At 39.4% G+C, this 18,393-nt stretch overlaps 1 protein-coding gene across 10 annotated transcripts in view; it reads right to left on the minus strand.

Annotated features, from left to right (window-relative positions):
• Pou2f1 (POU class 2 homeobox 1) overlaps nucleotides 1-18,393 on the minus strand; it is a 138,406-nt gene that overhangs the window by 19,386 nt on the left and 100,627 nt on the right. For all 10 annotated transcript variants that reach the window (XR_004389324.1, XM_032915330.1, XM_032915326.1 and 7 more), the window contains 5 exons: nucleotides 15,209-15,382; nucleotides 7,937-8,078; nucleotides 6,658-6,803; nucleotides 5,135-5,314; nucleotides 2,091-2,196 (listed from right to left, as the gene is read on the minus strand). Coding sequence is in view for 9 of the 10 variants with exons in the window: in XM_032915330.1 (XP_032771221.1) it covers nucleotides 2,091-2,196; nucleotides 5,135-5,314; nucleotides 6,658-6,803; nucleotides 7,937-8,078; nucleotides 15,209-15,382 (748 nt within the window). In the remaining variant the exon portion in view is untranslated. The remainder of the gene's footprint in view (nucleotides 1-2,090; nucleotides 2,197-5,134; nucleotides 5,315-6,657; nucleotides 6,804-7,936; nucleotides 8,079-15,208; nucleotides 15,383-18,393) is intronic.

The following is an 18,393-nucleotide window of genomic DNA, read 5'->3' on the forward strand; positions in this document are numbered from 1 at the left end:
CATCTAGCTGTCCTGAGGAAGGACATCTGAAGGGTGACTTCTGGCCTCCACATGCATGTGCACCAGCATACACATGCCTCCCAAACAGCTGGGAGGTGGCCAGTGAGGGGTGGGGGGCGCAGGTGCTGCTGGGGGTTATATTTTATAAAATTCTTTCAACTTCTGAAAACTGTGTGCATGCTTATTTTATGGGGGACATTCTCTATGTGGCCTGACAGTCAAGAGTCACAAAGTGCTGTTTAGATTGCTTAAAACCTGACGTGTTCCAATTGCTTAGAAACACTAGGAAGCCAGCTACTGAACTTTTATAGCATGGTAGGATCACAGAACTGATGCTATAAATTTAACATATGAATTTAAAAAACCAAGAATGTCTCCAATTCCATGTAAAGTTAGATTTGACAGGAAATATCATAAAGCAATCTAACAGCTCGCTAGTATATAATAAGCGCAGTTTATGTCTTGTGTATCACAAAACACAACATATTTGATGACAATGCTGAACCAGTTTAAATGCTTGGGGAAATTTCTTCCAGAGGAGGCCAAAAGAAAAGACTTACTTTTTCTTTCCTTCTTTGAGACAGTGTTTCTCTGTGTAATAGTCCTTGCTACTTTGTAGACCGGGCTGGCTCGGAACTTACAGTGATCCCAACAGCTCTGGTTCCCAGTGCTGGGATGAAGTGTGAGCTATGCCTGGCTCTTATCTATTAGTTTTATAATGTGTATCAGGCAATAAGCTGGGCATCAGAAAGAATATAGTATTGAGCTCTTTAGAAGTACAAAGGCTATTGGGAAAGACAATTTATAAAAATAGGTTTATAATATGAGTAAGTTATGACACCCTTAACTTTCTGGAGAAGGTAAAGAATATTTCCAAGAAGAACTGTCATACAAGCTGGAGCAGCTTATCAGTGTCACACCAAGAGCTGACTATCAGACTAAGAACTGAGCACTACAGTGACAACATCTACAAGGCCATGGATGGAGCTCGCCCACGTGTTGGGTAGGGCAGCAGTGGTCTAGTGTAACAGTACTCAATATAAATGATGAATCTGTATGTTTCTCTGAGTGTAAAGCCATCACTGTTAAGGTTTTATGAAGAAAAAAGTCACCTGAATCAAGTTTTTAAAAAAAAAAAACACCAAAAACCTTTATTTAATGTATTTATTACATCTGCAGGGCAGAAGAGGGCATCAGAGCCCCTCATAGATGATTGTGAGCCACCATGTGGTTTCTGGGAATTAAACGTAGGACCTCTAGAAGAGCAGCCAGTGCTCTTAACCACTGAGCCATCTCTCCAACCCCAAGGACCAATTTTAAAAGGTTGGAAACAGTGTAGGAGACGGACCAATATAAGATTTAAAAAATTTTTATACCTTTTTTTTTTTTAAAAGATGGGTTTGGGTGTTGTGGTACACACCTTTAATCCTAGCACTCAAATCCTAGAAGAAGATGGGATCTGTGTTCAAAGCCAGGCTGGTCTGCATAGTGAGTGGCCCACTTAGGAGGTCAGCCAGGACTCAGTCTTAAAAAAATTAAAAGTGAACACTACCGGGAGGGCGGTAATGGGGTAGGATGGGGAGGAACAGCCATAAAGAAGGGAGGTGGAGGGGCTAGGGGGATGTTGGCCCGGAAACTGGGAAGGGAATAACACTCGAAATGTAAATAAGAAATACTCAAGTTAATAAAAATTTTTTTTTTAAATAGACAAAAAAAAAAAAAAAAAAAAAAAAAAAAAAAAGAACACTACCATGCCCAGCTCAAGGCCAGGTATAGACTGACTGACTGACTGACAGACAGACAGACACTGGATGTAGCTGGCTTGGCTATCAGTTTGTTCTAAGGAGCCTCTTTCCCTGCTTCCCTAACACTGGGGCTATGGATTGGCACTTGGGTATAAATGTGTACTTTGTATGTGAACTCTAGTCTTTATGATTATGTTCATAGAGCAATCTCCTTAGACCCATGGTCATATAATAAACACCCCACAAACAACTCATATCTTAGGCAGTACCTTCATGACCTAGCAGGTCTTTGCAGAAACCTGACTGACATTGTGCTTACTAGCCTCTAAGTTGGTTGCTGCTTACCTGTAAGAGAAAGATTAGTCATGGCAGCACTGGTTAAGGGGAGCACAGGGTTGACTGTGAGAGTAGTTGCTGTACTGCTTGTCACAAGGCTTGGAGTGGTTGCTACCTAGAGTGAAACAAGAAAAAAAAAAATGCATGCAGCATAATCAGAACTTGAATAGTTCTTAAATTTAAATAATGTTTAGTCAGACAGACTCTAAATCAGCTAGAGATAATATTGTCAACATCACCTAAACAAGAGAACTATCTGATAGTATTAGTGCTTACATTGTTTTTACTTTTGATTTTGTGGAAGAATCCACCCATTCATCCACCTACCCACTCACCCATCCATCCATTTATTGGTTTTTTGAAACAGGGTTTCTCTGTGTAGCCCCGGCTACACTTGAATTCAGAGATCTGACTGCTTCTACCTCCCAAGTGCTGGTGGCATTAACGCTGTGTGCCACCACCAGCTGGTTGACTGACATTCTTATGGCTAGGTGTAGCAGTGCAAGTCTTTAATCTCGACACTTGGGAGGCAAAGGCAAAAAGATATTTGAACTCAAGGCCAGCCTGGTCTACAGAGCAAGTTCCAGGATAGCCAGGACTACATAGAGAAACTCTGTTTTGAAAAACAAAACCAAACCAACCAACAAAAAGACAACACTACTATGTAGCTAGGGTTGGTCTAGAATTCAGTTTTAATCAGGTTGGCCTACAATACAAATATCCACCTGCTTCTTCTCTCCTGAGGAGAGACCTGAGATTAAAAGTGAGTGCATTACTGGGACCAGGGACCCAAGGCCAGAACACAATATCACTCTGCTAAAGGGACATAGTATTAAACTACTTCTAAAGATTTATGGTTGAAGATTAGTGCATCTTTCAGCTTTCATCAGAGAAGCTCTTTTTTGAAGAGGAGATTAACATAGGCTCACAACTGGTTATGGTGCAGAGAATAGGGGACTAAGGAATGCTCAGCCCTGAAAGGGAAGCTGTATCACACCCATTCTTCCTAAGGTTCAGGAATCATTGCAGAAGAGGGGGAGGAATGGTTTTAAGAGCTAGGGAAGGTGGATGAACTGTTTTCCTGATCCAGAAGGGCACTGCACATATGAACTCATAGTGATTATGACAGTATGCACAAGACCTACATATGTTCCAGCCAGTCAGAATCCCAGCATGAAGTAGGGAGGTGGCATGAACTCCAACCCTGGCAAATGATACCTGTTGGGAGTAGGTGAGTCAGTTTTAAGTTGTGGCCATTGGTAAGTCAGTCACACCTTCATGGATGGCCATACATGAAAGAGTGTATGTGCGGCACAACCTGAACTTGATGGGTAAAAAAAAAAATAAAAAGAGCACAAGGGGTGTGTGTGTGTGTGTGTGTGTGTGTATGTGTGTGTGTGTGTGTTTGGAGCTGCAGTAGTTCAGGAAGGGGGAAATAAAATATATTGAAGTTCTCAAAGAACTAATAAAAAATTAAGGGTGTGTGTGCCCCACCATTTCGAAGTGTTAGTGAAGCAGATTTTAAAAACAATCTTGCACTTCATTTGAAATATTATAATAAATATTTTAGTTTTATAAGACACTGCCCTCTTTCTATGATAGCTAAGTCTGAAAAACAAAATAATCGCCCACACAAAACTGTTATCTAACAACTATGATTTCTGTTACAACACCAATTTTATGATCGAAACACTTCCATTTAATAACCCATAACTTTCACGTAATAAATAATGCTGACCTGACCTTAGTTTTAAAAACTTTTGTGGAGGGGCTAGAGAGATGGCTCAGTGGTTAAGAGCACTGGATATTCTTAACCAAAGGACCTCAGCTGAATTCTCAGCACCCACATGGCAGCTCATAATTGTTTGTAATTCTAGTATCAAGGGTTCTGACACCTTCACAGACATACATGCAGGATGAAATAAAATTAATTATTAAAAAAAACCAAACAACCTTTGTGGAGCCAGGTGTGGTGCCACATGCCTCTAATTCTAGCACTTGGGAAGCAGAGGCCATACAGACTCCTGTGAGGTCCAGACTAGTTGGGTATACATAGTGAGTTTCAGATCAGCCAAGGACACATAGAGAAAACCTTTCTCAAAGAACTAAGTGGGAAAGGAAAGAGGTTGTAGCATGGAATAGCATTAAAATGAAATAGAAGCAGAGTAACAAGAACAAAAGGAACATAAATGCAAACTCAACAATTGGCCTTCTTTTGAAGCCTGTCTGGCATCATGGCAGTGATCTATAATTATCCTAAAAGGAAGAAAAGTTAAGTCAGGGAGTCCCATGACCATAGCATGTTTCTTCTATCTAGGAATGATGTCTTAATGCAAATGGCAGAGGTGACTGAATAAGATGCTGTATGAAGGCTGATATGAGACTGGCTACTCGTCCTGGGAATTCACTGTCACTTAGTCATGTGAGTTTACTGAGATGGGCTTTAGGACTGGATGGTAATAAAAGAACACATTTTTTCAGGAACAAATCTACCATTATAGCTGCAGTAGAACCTTATTAGCTACAGATGAAAATGTAAAAAACCAGAAAGGACTTCAATCTTTATTTATTTATTTAACATGTATCACATACTCTCTCTCACATACACGCATGCATGCGTGCGCGCGCGCACACGCACACACACACAGAAAATTCCTTCACTATAAATCAGGATACTCGCATAGGTTTGTATGTTTAAGTCCCTGGTCCCCAGTTGATGGAACTGTTGGGAAGGATTAGTAGGTGTGGCCTTGGAGGAGGTGTGTCACTGGGGGGTGGGCTTTGAGAATTTAAAAGCTCATTCCATTCCCCTAATTCTTGCCTATTACTTGAGGATCAAAATGTGAGCTCTGTGCTGTTCCTATGCTCCACCACCCTCTGAATTCATAAGCTGAGATGAAATGCTTTCTTTTATAAGTAGCTGTGGTCATTCATGGTATTTATCACAGCAATAGAACAGTAACTAAGACAACGGTTAGGAATTTACTTCTAGGACATTTGTGAGACTGAGAATGAGCCCTTGAAGAGTGTATCTCTTCCACATCCACTCTTACCAGTGAGGTTGGGCTGGGGAAAATTGCTTTGATTGGTGAGCTGCTGGTCCCACCACTGCTTGGCGGGTTGATTCTTTTCTCCTTCTGGCGGCGGTTACAAAACCAAACACGAATCACCTCCTTCTCCATATTGAGCTGTTCAGCAATCAAGGTGATATCTTCCGAGGTAGGCTTTTGATTCTAAGAGGGGGAAAAAAAGCCAATCTTTTATAATTAAAAAAGTTTCATTTTATATATTTGCCATGCTGGAGATTGAATCCAGGGACAAGCACTCTATATTTAAATTATATCCTAGCCCTGGAACTAACACACACACACACACACACACACACACACACACACTCTCTCTCTCTCTCTCTCTCTCTCTCTCTCTCTCTCTCTCTCTCCCCATTCCCTCCCTCCCTCCTTCATGATTTATTATGTGTATGAGTGTTTTGCCTGCATGTATGTACTATGACCCCATGGGCCAGAAGACAGTGTTCAATCTCCTGGACCTGGAATAACAGATGGCTCTGAGCCACTATGTGGGGTTTTAGTGATCAAACCTCAGTCTCATGTAGAGCAGGATGACCTCAAATTACAGAGATCTGCCTGCCTCTCCGTCCTGAGTACTTCCGACTACATGACTTTTTGAACTAGTGTACTCACAGGAAGAAGCCAGCTAGAAAAGGATGGTGGAATCCTTATGACTACAGTAAGCTATGTTAGCAACAACTTCTACACAAGTGTTTTAATATTTATTCCACTTACTAAAACAAGTGACTCTTACTGTAAAGGTCTATTAAATTCCTTTTTGGGGGGTGAGTGGGGGGTGGGTGTAGGGTCTTAGTGTGTAGCTCTGGCTGTCCTGGAATTCTGTTTGTAGACCAGATTGGCCTCAAAATTACAGAGCTCCACCTACCTTTGCTTCCCAGGCACTGGGATTAGAATGTCTCATCCTATCATGGCTAAAGTCTATTAATCTTAAAGTTAACAAAGTAATATAACCTTATGCACTCGGACATCATACTATGCATGCTTCTGAAGCAGAAACGTCATCTTGAAATCAAGTGATGTGATAAGAGGCAAAGCCAAGTAAGACTCCTGACTCAATGTTTCCTTAAGTAAACACAGATCTTTCTGAATTAGAAGTCAGAATTTTTTTGTAGAAAGTCCATTTTCTAAAAAGGCAAATACCTGTTTTATTAACTTGAACTCCATAATAGGATATTCAGCCAACCAAACCGCCAGTGTTTCCTCTGAACAGGCACGGTTTGCTCTGGAGGCCTATGCTCACGAGATGGCTCTGTGTGAGGTACTCCTCTCCTATCTTTTCTAGTCTGCAGGATTAGTTCCTGTGCTCCCTACCAAGTGCTCACATGATTAGGACCACTGTCTTTTGAGTCCTACAGTACTAAAGTGTGTTATTATCCAGTACCCTTCTTTCTCCCTATTAAAATGCCCATCAGGGTGGAGGAAGACAAGGTTATGTTTTAATGTCTACAGTCCCTAACAGTATAGTACACACGGAAAATAACACCGACCTCCATGAAACTCTTTTCTAAGGCCACACGGATGTTGGTCTCTATGCTGGTGCGTTTTTTCCTCCTACGATTCAAGCCCTCAGCCCCCAACCCTGGAGAATTCAAAGCACTTGGGCTAGATGCTGTAGAATCAGATGAGAGGTTCTCTATAAAAACGAGAAACACACACATACACAAAAGCTGAGCCTAAGGACTCACATGCGGAATATATGAGAACAATAAAGCTGTAAAATATTTAGCACTCAATGGAAGCACTGCTCACTACCGCTGACTGTCCACTGTCTTTACCGCAACCTTTACCCAGGATGGTTAGCTTTGTCACCACTCCTTTTTGGTTTGTTTCTGAGAATACAAAGGCTCTATTCCTCCACTTACACTTCCCTCAGTTCAGTTCATTTGCTTGTGTATAAACTAAAAATAAAAAGGAACAATATTTCTTAAAATTCACTGGATTATTTAATGTTTAATTTGGAGATGACTGAGGCTTCTCTCAGCACAATAGTTGAGAGAGGGCACTTTGAAACTTTTTTCTAAGCACTGAACAAGCCTGGAATGTTACAATGGATTTCTTTCTAAGCTAAGATGGGACAGATCAGTCGTTCTTGCCTGTGACTTCAAAAAAGATAACAGATGGTTAAACTTTACCCCCAGCTCCTGAATCAAATGCTAGGGGTATGGGTGTGTCTTAAGTTCACTCCAAAGGTCTAATTTTTGTTTCTATGTACAAAGGAAACTACATGGTTAGGCATCTATGTGGTTCCTTTTAGCTCCTTAAGTCTATGATTTTGTGGCTCAAAATTCAAAGTTTCTAAAAGGATGTCTCAAAATAAAAAATTCAAGAGCAGAAGCCCAACTTTTGTATGAAATAAGTGGCCTTTTTTTTTTTTTTAACAAAAGCAGATATATTACCAGGAACAAATTCTATGGCAATCTACTCAAGTAAAGAATAATTTGTCTGTTCTTCAAGATTTTCTATACACACAGGCCTTCTAATCCTTAATCTTAAAAAAAAAGAAAAAAAAAAAAGAATCTATGTTCATCCTTAAACCTGGGTCAAAAAAAAAATTCTAGGCTGCAATTATTGCTGGTTATTTATATTATAATTACTGGAATATTAAGACATATCTGATCTACATGATCATAATTTATAAAGATTTTCATAGGATTAGTGAATCCAACATTCTGTAGTATCACCAATACAGTCAGACCCCAGTTTGCAGACTCATCCTCCTAGGACACCCCATGGACAGTGCAGAGATTTCTTACTATGCCCACTTACCCGCGTCATTTAGCCACTTCTCTAAAAGGGGCTTTAACTTGCACATGTTCTTAAAGCTGAGGTTCAAGGCTTCAAAGCGAGAGATGGTGGTTTGGCTGAAGTCATTTCCATATAATTTCCCCATAGCGAGCCCAACATCACCCTGAATAATACACAACAGGAAAGGGGAAGCAGGAAAAGAGATTCATGTTATTAATGTTTCCAATGTCTATTTTGAAATGCTACTCCAATAACTGCTGCTCTAGACAGATAACTGGCCATCATTTTTTTTCCCACCAACCTCACCTCCAGGTAGAGCCCAGGACAGTAGGGAGAGTTCAGCAGAGCCTTGACATGGAAGCCTTCATTAGTCCCTCTACTACTTTGAGTCTCTACCTTATGTAATTATAACAATCATACCAAAACTAAGTCTTCAAAGATAGTGCTGATAAACTAATGCCCTTCCAGTAATACAAGCAACATGGTTTCAGTACCCTTTACATCTACCTGCATCACCTAGAGGAATTAGATGTTTAGAAAGCCCAGCAATTTACTCTCATTATTGCATTTTTATTTATTTAACGTGTCTGAGAACCCGACAAGGCCATGGTGCCTATGCAGAGGTCAGAGGACAACTTGAGGGAGTTGGTTATCTCCTTCTACTGTGGTAGATATCAGTCCTGGGGATTGAGCCTCGAATCATCAGGCTTAGTGGCAAGTGTCTCTAAACCAGGAATTTCTGAACCAACCAAACTTCACATAAATTACTTTAAAATTTAGAAATGACCCCTCATTCTTTATAGTTTTTCTCATAAGTATTTCTGGAAGCTGTGAAAAAAAAAATCTATTTTCACCCTTAGTTTAGATTTCAAAGTTGAGCACAAAACCAGGCATTCTAAAGGAGCACGTTTGTAGCCATTATAGAGGTAGAAATTCACAGTAGAGAGGTTTGACCCATTTAGTAAAACCTTCATGGGCAGTGGAAACTTGGTAACCTTATTGAAACAGAACAATGATCCTCTGAATATATTACAAAAGATGCCTTTCTCCATGAGCCTATCACCTTTGAAATGTACACAGTGCTTTTCTTCCCGCTAGACCGCTCTTGTTCTAGTTTGAAAAGATCTATCTTAATAGTTAACAGGAGGAACTCATGGAGTTTAAATGATTCACATACCCACTTCAACTAGATTAGTGACAGGACAGAAAAGTATAGCATTTCTCCTTCAAAATACCACAAAGCTAACTCTATCTACTGTGAGAATCAATTCTCAACAAACCTGGCAATGCTATTTTTAATTAATTAATTACTTTTAGATTTTTATTTATTTTATGTGTAAGAATGTTTTGCCTATATGTATGTATATATAACACATGTGTACAATGTCCACAGAAGAGGGCATTACATCCTTTGGAAACAAGAGTTACAAATCACTTTGAGTCATCACAAGGAACCTGGGAACTGAACTCAGATCCTCTGAAGAACAAGTACTCTTAACTACTGAGTCATTTTTCCAGCTCCAATCTGTTGAGACTAGGACTCACTATGTAGCCCAGACTGGCTTTGAATTTGTGATCTTCCTGTCCCTATTTCTCAAGTGCCAGCACTCTTCTAAGTTTGTGCCTACTCTGCCCTGCTTTAGGAACACAATACTGAGTCAGGATTATCTGAGTATTTTAATCCCACAGGTCCATCTTTTTTTTTTTTTTTTTAATTTATTATATATAAGTACACTGTAGCTGTCCTCAGATACACCAGAAGAGGGCATCGGATCTCTTTACAGATGGTTGTGAGCCACCATGTGGTTGCTGGGAATTGAACTCATAACCTCTGGAAGAGCAGTTGGGTGCTCTTAACCACTGAGCCATCTCTCCAGCCCCAGGTCCATCTTTTTGAGATTACATTGTTTACTATATGTGGAGTCAAGGAAAGGATGTATTTAAAAGTATGTATAAGCACGGTTTTGCGCACTTTAACTTATTATTATGGTGATTACTAGTTGAATAGAGGGTGCCATGTAGTCCAAAATGGTCTCAAATTTGTTATGTAGTTGTGCCTGGTCTTGAACTATGAACCCCTGGCTTCTCAAGTGCTGAGATTCTAAGCATGTGTCAAGATGCCAACTACGAACAACTCTCACTAAGAAGTTTAAGATAAAACAAATGTGGAACTACAAAATAAAAGGAAATATTCTAAATAGTAAACCCCAAGAGATGTAGCTACTCTGCTTCTCCTTAGTTGCCACTCACGTGACCACTTACACTGAAGTTGCAGAAAAGCAAATGAATGATCTCTGTAGTGAGGACGAAGTGGATTATTGTGTTTTATACACATGTACTAAAGCCGTGGGTAGTGCATTAACCTTCACCTTTACATTTTTATCACTGCTACTCTACTCAACGACTGAATCTTCACACACTGCCTCCTACATATCAGGGACTCAACTCAGGCTTTGCAACCACATATATTCATGTCTTTGTCATTTTATTTGTTTAGATTCTAGAAATCTGGAGCCAAGTGAAACTTTTTTTTTTTTTGGAGTATATAACATTAAATGGCAATAAACGTTTTCTGACATTGGAATTGCACAATTCATTAAAAAATTTTCACAAGTGACCATGTTGTTCCCAGCTAATTCTCTCTGCTTCATGGTTATGTCTCAGAATGTGAGCTCTTGGCTACTAGTCCACCACCATGCCTGTCTGCTGACATGTTCCTCACCATGACAGTAATGGACTAATACTCTGAAACTGTATACTCCAATAAACTTCAGTCATGGTCTCTTCACAGAAACAGAAAAGTACATAATAAAGAAGTTGGTACCAGGAAGTGGGCTACTTCTGTGCTAGGCCTGGCAAATGCTGGTATTTAGTGTCATAGGAAGACACTGGGACTGTGAACTAAGGAAGGGGCTGAATGCTGTAAAGGAGCTTGAAAGACAAGAGTGGTGAGAGCAACATGGGAAAAATATTAACAACTGGGCCTGAGATGATTCTTGTGATATTTTGGCAAATAATATGACTGCTTTTTGGCCTTGTTCTAACAATCTGCCTGGCTTTAAGTTGAAGAAATTTCATAGGCAGAGATGATTTCAAAACAGCCTAATATTTACTTGTTCACATGGTTATTAGTGATCATTTTCATACAGGTCTACAATGAACAGGAAGCATCAAGGCAGAAAGAAATAAAAAATGTAGTTTTCGGAGACAAAGATCACTGGGAAATTTAATGCTGGAGCCAAGGTTTGTGATGAAATAGATAAGGAGAAATGGAGTAAGGGAGAGTGACTCCAATGAGACCCACCCAGCTAATCTGCTACTTGTGAAAAAAAATAAAAAGTCTAAGGAATCACTGCTGCAAAAGAGTGACACCAAATCAAAGCTTATGCACATGTATTTAAGGAACGGTCGGTTCAAGCTCAAGCAGGCAGAAGAATTTGGTAGTATTGGCCATGTGGCTTTTGCTTTAGGTCAAAAATTTATGCAGGGAAAAAGGGTTCTGGAATCTTCTTCTGAAGTAAATTAAAACAAAACAAAAACAAAATCACTGAGGACAGGCATGTGACAGGGGAGTTCCCGCATGGAGGCCTTTAAGACCACTGTGTTTGAAACTGTGAAAGTGACGTCTGGAATACATTGGAGACTCCAAAATATTGGAAATGTCAGAGCCCTGGGATATCTGCCAAGGAGAGCTGAAGCTGGGAATAGAACCAGTGTAAGAGGGAGAGAGAGAGTTGTGCTGCAGTCAGACAAAGTGGGAAGGAGTGGGAAGATGTGAAGAACCATTTCACATTAAAACAGCCCTTTCAACATTAGAGCTACAAGACCACCCTGTTGGGTTTGATCTTTCAGTTCCTCCCCATGTTCCTATTCTTCTCTTTTGGAATGCTAACATATATTTTGTGCCATTGTATATCGGAAGAATGTAATTTGTTTTTTGGTATTAGAGGTAGTTACAATTAAGAGGTTGCCTTGGGTCTCAAAAGAGACTTTGGAACAACTTGAGATGGAAAGAGTATGGGGACTTTTGAAGTTAGACCAAATGTATTTTGCATTATGCTATGGCTATAAGCCTATGGGGCCAGGGAGTGGAATGTGGGGGTTTGAATGAGAATGGTTCCCACAGGTTCATGTATTTGAATATTTAGTTGTGGTGCTTTGGGGAAGTATTAGGAGGTCTAGCTTTGATGGAGGAGGTGTGCCAGTAGGGGTGCACTCTGAGGTTTTAAAGGCCCTTTCTCTCGCAGTTGTTGTCTCAAGATGTGACCTCTCAGCCACTGCCTCAGCAGCATGCCTGCCTGCCTGCCACCATGCTCTCTACCATGATGGTTGTGGTGGTTTGAATATGCTTAGTCCATGAGAAGTGGCTTAGTCCTTGTTGGATGAAGTTTGTTACTCTGGGGGTGGGCTTTGAGGTCCAATGCTCAAGTTCCATCCAGTGTAGAAAGACATAGACCCTCTAGTGGCTGCCTTTGGATCAAGATGTAGATTTGGATCAAGATAGAGATGTCTGCCTGCATGCTGCCATGGTTCTCACCATGATGCTAATGGACTGAACCTGAAACTTTAAGCCAATCCCAATTAAATGGTTGCCTTTACAAGAGTTGCCTTGGTCATGGTCTCTTCACAGCAGTAAAATTCTAACATGGACTCATCCTGTGAAACTGCAAGACCCAACAAACTTTTTTTCCTGTAATTTGCCTTATTTATGGTGTCCCTTCAGAGCAACTGAAAAGTAACTATGCCAGGTCTGCTAGTTTTCATTAACTTGGTACATCTTGGTTTAGTACTCTTATAACTCTTGTGTTTTTCACATAAGTCAGCAGTTTCAATCAGTTGGTTTCAATATACATAATATAAACTATATTATATCCTTTTGACCTTTCTAAAATAAACAAAAGGAATGAAGGAGCAAAGATTGGCACCTGGAAATAATATATGTACTTGCATATGAAAAATACTATATATTTTGATATGCTTTCTAAAATGTAATGGCATCCACTACTTATAAAAAATAACACGTAATTAAAAAATAAGTGTTTAAAACATTTTAAAATGTATTTAATCAAAGAATAGTAATTTATCTCAAGAAGTAACTTGAATACTTTAACTGTGCATGTGTACAAACATGAATAAACTGAATACACAGTTACTGTTGAATAACTACAATAAGGTATATAAATTAAAAACAAAGGTTGATAGCCCATTTTCCCATCCCGTAGAGTATTAAGTACTCTGATCTTTTCCCATCCTGTACCAGTCGTAAGTACTCTGATCCATATAGGCAAGATTTACAAACCATTCCAGATCCATTTGGCCATTTAAAGAACATGCCAAGAACAAAACAGAATAAATCATAAAACAGAATGAGATGCTGGCATATAGGTGTGATGTGTATGAGGGAGGTGGGAAGAGGGGAGGTGAGAAGTGGGGAGAGGAGAAAAAGGAAGGAGAGGAGGAAGAGGGGGAGAGTAGAAGTGATTACCCACACTGGTAATATTTTGGACCAAATGCCAAAGAAAGGGAAAGGGAACCAATGTTTGGTTAAAAGGTAGACTTTGAAAAGCCTAACACCTTTGACTTAGCATTTATGCAGCCATTTACAGAGAACTCCAAAGCGTAATGTGGTAATAGCCAAAGCCTAGCACTGTTAAATGTGCTAACTTTAAACTTTCTCTTTAGTCTATTAACTTACCTCTATCAATCTAGTTTATCTCTATTTTTATGTTTAAAACAATTATTTAAATGTTTCAAAATTACTAAAATATTTCTGGACTGTAATTAAAATTTTTACATTAATTTATTTTGCATGTATGTGTTGGCTTGTGCATATGTAGATGCATCTGTGTGTGGATGTACCATGTAGGTTCTGGAGGATCAAGCTCAGATTATCAGGCTTGTTTCTTTATATCTGAAACTCCTCAGAAATGTAACTGCAATTCATCCACAATTGTATCTATCGTAAATTCCTAGTATGGAGTTTCTTTGAACAAAAAATAAATCCTCAAATATAAGGAATAAAAGAAATCTAAGGGGTGAGGATTTAGCTCAGTGGCAGAGCGCTTGCCTAGCAAGTGCAAGGCCCTGAGTTCGTCCTCAGCTCGGGGGGGGGGAATCTAAGTCCCTAATGACATCTAGAACGCAGCAGACAGTGATGTGGCTTTGACTTTGATCTACAAAGCGGGAGTGCTTTTCTAGAAAGAAAACATCAGGTTTTTCTCCCCTGATTCTATAAATACACAACTCAATCCATACTTTAGTTTTTTTTTCTCTTTCAGCTAATAATCTTTTTGCCATTTTACATAAATATAAGTTAATTCCTTTCCTGCTTTCAAAGCATTATTTTTGACAGGCTAATCAGGGAGTATAGCCAGTGGCAGAGCTTAGAAAAAAACATGTTGCGTACCCAAATGCTTGCTTAAACCACTAAACACACTCATTTCATTTTTCAAGCCCTCTGGTAGCTGACATTAAAAGATTTTTGATTTTGATTAATTTATTTAAGAAATCTTTAATAAATTCTTACTTGACTAATCTCAGTAGGTTGAGAGAAAGGAGGGGAACACACTTTCCTTCAAACTAGCTTTACGTAAGTCTTTGACAGACTCTGGAATCTGCATTTTCTCCACTTTACATCTGCAGCAGTCAGCTCTACCACCACCGGTTCTTTAATGGCGAATACTTAGATCCATCACATGACCAACACCACCTACTAAAACACACGTCTTACTAATATACTTTCAGAGGCCTGTTTTGTGACACTGTTTGGAAGTTTTTAACCTAATATTATGTCAAGAGTAAATGTATGAGCATAATATAACTGAACACACAATATTTCAAAATTCTAAGTGCTAAATGACTATAAGAAAATCGACTATAGCTAAAACTAAAGACAATATGACCGAGAAACTTTCTGTTTCTTACAAAGTATCCATAGCTAGCCAAGAAAGGGTATGTAAGAGAGCACTGTGACTGCTAAACTTGTTGACAGGCATAGAAAGAGAGAATCTTAATTGAGTTGTTACCATTGAGAATGGCCTGTGGATATGTCTATAGAGTATTTCTTAACTGCTAATTGATGGTGGAGGGCCCGGGCTGTTAACAATATTAGAACATGCCAGGAAGCAGAATTCTTCCATACTTCAGTGCCTTCCGCCAAGCTCCTTCTCTGACTCCCTCAGCAACAGGCTAGAACCTGTGAGCTGAATAAAGCCTTTTTCTTCACAAGTTGGTTTTAGTCAGTGTTTTATCAAAGCAACAGAAAGTGAACTAGGACAGGTGACTTCATCCTACCTGAGTGAATCCAAGTTTGATTCGTCTTTGTTTAAAAGTCTTGGCAAATTGCTCAAGCTCCTCAAGGTCACTGGGCTCCTCCAAGCTGGGAGTATCAATTCGCTTTGGTGTTGTCTGGCTCTGTGGAAGTGTCTGAATTGGGGTTGCTGCTATTGTGCGAGTTGGGGTGGTAGGCTGTTGAAGAAAGAACAGAAAAGCAGACACTTTAGTTTATAATTGTAACATGCTGGTATCTTAAGAAAACAGACTCACGTGAACTCAAGCCAGACAAAACTCTAGCAGGAGGAGAGAAGGTGGGCATAAGGTCCCAGCCCTAGCTGAGGAGTTACAGGCATTTGATGCCAGGAAAGGGAAAATCAGCTTTCTTCAGTGAGGTGACACCTGGTATGCTGGCCACATTCCAGGGCAGGTCCCCTGGATCAGCCAATACAAGTTGGGCTCCATGAGATTTTTAATATTAAAAAAAAAAAAAAAAAAAAAAAAAGGGAGAGAAAGGGCATGAGGCTAGGTGGGAGAGATGACAAGTTGGCTGTGTTTGAGAACATGATTTGGGGAGGGGGTTTGGGAGGAGGATGAAGAGTATAATAAAAATTCACTGTATGATAAATAAATGCATTTAAAAGAAAACTGTCTCAAGAAAACCAAGACAAAGAAATACCCTTTCCCCTACTCCCTCCATTGCCCTTTTCTTAAAAGAGAAGTTCTTACTCTGTAGCCCAGATCAGCTTTTCATTCAGTGTGTAATCCCACTGCCTTAACTTTCATAGTACTTAAGAGTAAGCAGGTACCACCAACAACAGCAAAAAGTTCTTTAAGATAAATTCACAAAGTCTTTTTCTACCATTGATAAATCACGCTATGTGTCTGACAGACACTACTGTACGAGGCACAGCTCCTGAGAAGACTTGGCTCACCAGGGAGTAAATGGTGCATCAAGCTGACATAATACTTCTGCATTACTCAGAGCACGAGCCTTCCCATGTGTCACTTACTGCCTGTATTCCCTGTATCAGATTCAGATCATGACTATACATTAATGAATTTTTATTCTCATCCTTATCTTTAGGCCATTTCTCCAAATATCATGGTATATAGACTATTTTCTTATCATATTCGTATAAATAATTCTTTCACCCAGTTTTTAAACATTTTTCAGTATGTATAAACTTTAAACTATAATTTTTTTTTTTTTTTTTTTTTAGGGGCTGGGGATCAACCCAGGACCTTGCGCTTCCTAGGCAAGCGCTCTACCACTGAGCCAAATCCCCAACCCCTAAACTATAATTTTTAAGAAATTTCCTCTCATTTCTATTATATCTTTGAGAAAGAATACCTTAGTTATTTTTTAGTGATGAAATCCCTTCTGGTAAAAAGAGAAAAGTTCTTCCTGATAATATGATTCCTTATTATCTACATTTTACATTTAAATCTACTTAAAGTTCATTTTGAAACTTTTTTTAGATACCCTTATGTGAAGACTGAGCCCAGGACTCTCCTTTCTTGTTTAAAGTTTTAGTTCATGTATGCCCATAAAAGGCGTATCTGTGCACCATGTGTGTGCAGTGCCAGCAGAGTCCAGAGAAGGGTACTGGGTCTCCCGGAACCAGAGTTAGAGACAAATTATATTAGAAAACAAACCCAGGTCCTTTACAAGGCAGCAGTCCTTTACAATTCTCCAGTTTCCTTTCTTTGAAAGAAAATACTAAATTTTCTTATTATTCCAACGCCAGGCTACACTGTAGTACTCACAAGCACTCACAGGGCCTTCTTCTGGGTGTTCATCCTAATTACTCAGTTGAACCCTTCTATGAACAGCAGTCCAGGTCACAGATTATGAACCAGGATTTCCTTCTTGTAATTTAGATATACCTTATATTAACTGACCTTGATCTCATTAATAAGGCTCACACCAAGGGATCTAACTGACCCAGAAAACCACAGAATAGGCGTGACATAATAAGTGGGGCAAATTCCTCTGCCATCCTGCTTCAATAAAGACGATAAAACACGTCTCGATGACATCCTGACATTGAGCAATTTCAACTTCAGGTTTTGGAGGCACTACACAGGGTATCAACTACATTAGAGTCCTGTGTTGCTGAATACTTACCACAGTGACCACGGCTGAGAGATGGAGGTCAGTTTCAACTATCAACCTGTTACTTCATCTTCAGCATCAGGTAGACTCTTGGTCAAATAATAATGGACTAAAAATAGGTTGGGCACCTTTAGCCTGCGGCTCTATTACTCTAAAATACCTGGCCGAGCTGGGACAGATGTAGGACGGTGGCATAGCATTTAATGAGCAGGAGTCAGGATGACGTCTGCTACATGTGCATAGCATGTAGGCCCGAAAGAGGCCTCTGGGATATAAGTCAAAACACCAAGTTTAGTTATTTATTTTGCATTTAGCATATAAAAAACTTACATTTAAAACTGCAGTATAGTTTGATGCTTTTGCAACTGTATACAATTGTGTAACTACTAACACAAGATATAGAATATCTTTACTAATCTTCCCTAAATTTCTTCTGAACCTTTTGCTACCTCCCCACCCCCCATGCCGTTGTCATCATTATCCTCATCCTCATTCCTTACTTCCCATCAAGTACTAACAGGATTTCTATGCCGATAGTTCTGTCCTTTCTGGAATGTTATGTAAACTGAAATAATTCAATACTCAGTCTTTTAAGCCCAGCTTCTGTCACTGAGTGTAAGGCTTTTGAAACTCACAGAAGTACACTTCTTACTGTGGAATAAGTCTGTCACATGGCTAGTCAGAAGTTTATGTAACTTACTATCTGATAGTTTGGGGTAATTATTAATCTATTATAAGCATTTATTGATCTTTGTGCTTTCCTTTTAAAGAGCAAAACTACTGAGTTATATGGTGCAGTTATATTTAATTTCTAAGTGAGTGTCAAACTAATTTACAAAGTGTTAGTACCTTTTTGCAGAACTACTAGTAATCTATGAGAACTCTAGTAATCTATGAGAACTACTAGTAATCTATGAGAACTACTAGTAATATATGAGATCTACTAGTAATCTATGAGAACTCTAGTTGCTTTATGCTCTCAACACTTGTCTCAAACCCTTCCTAATACCCACTCTAATGCATGCACACTGACACTGCTCATAACCAACTGTTTGAGCACGTTTTCCTTTGCTTACTGGGCACTGGC

This window comes from Rattus rattus, chromosome 10 (genome assembly GCF_011064425.1).
Source record: "Rattus rattus isolate New Zealand chromosome 10, Rrattus_CSIRO_v1, whole genome shotgun sequence".
Lineage (NCBI taxonomy): Eukaryota > Metazoa > Chordata > Mammalia > Rodentia > Muridae > Rattus > Rattus rattus.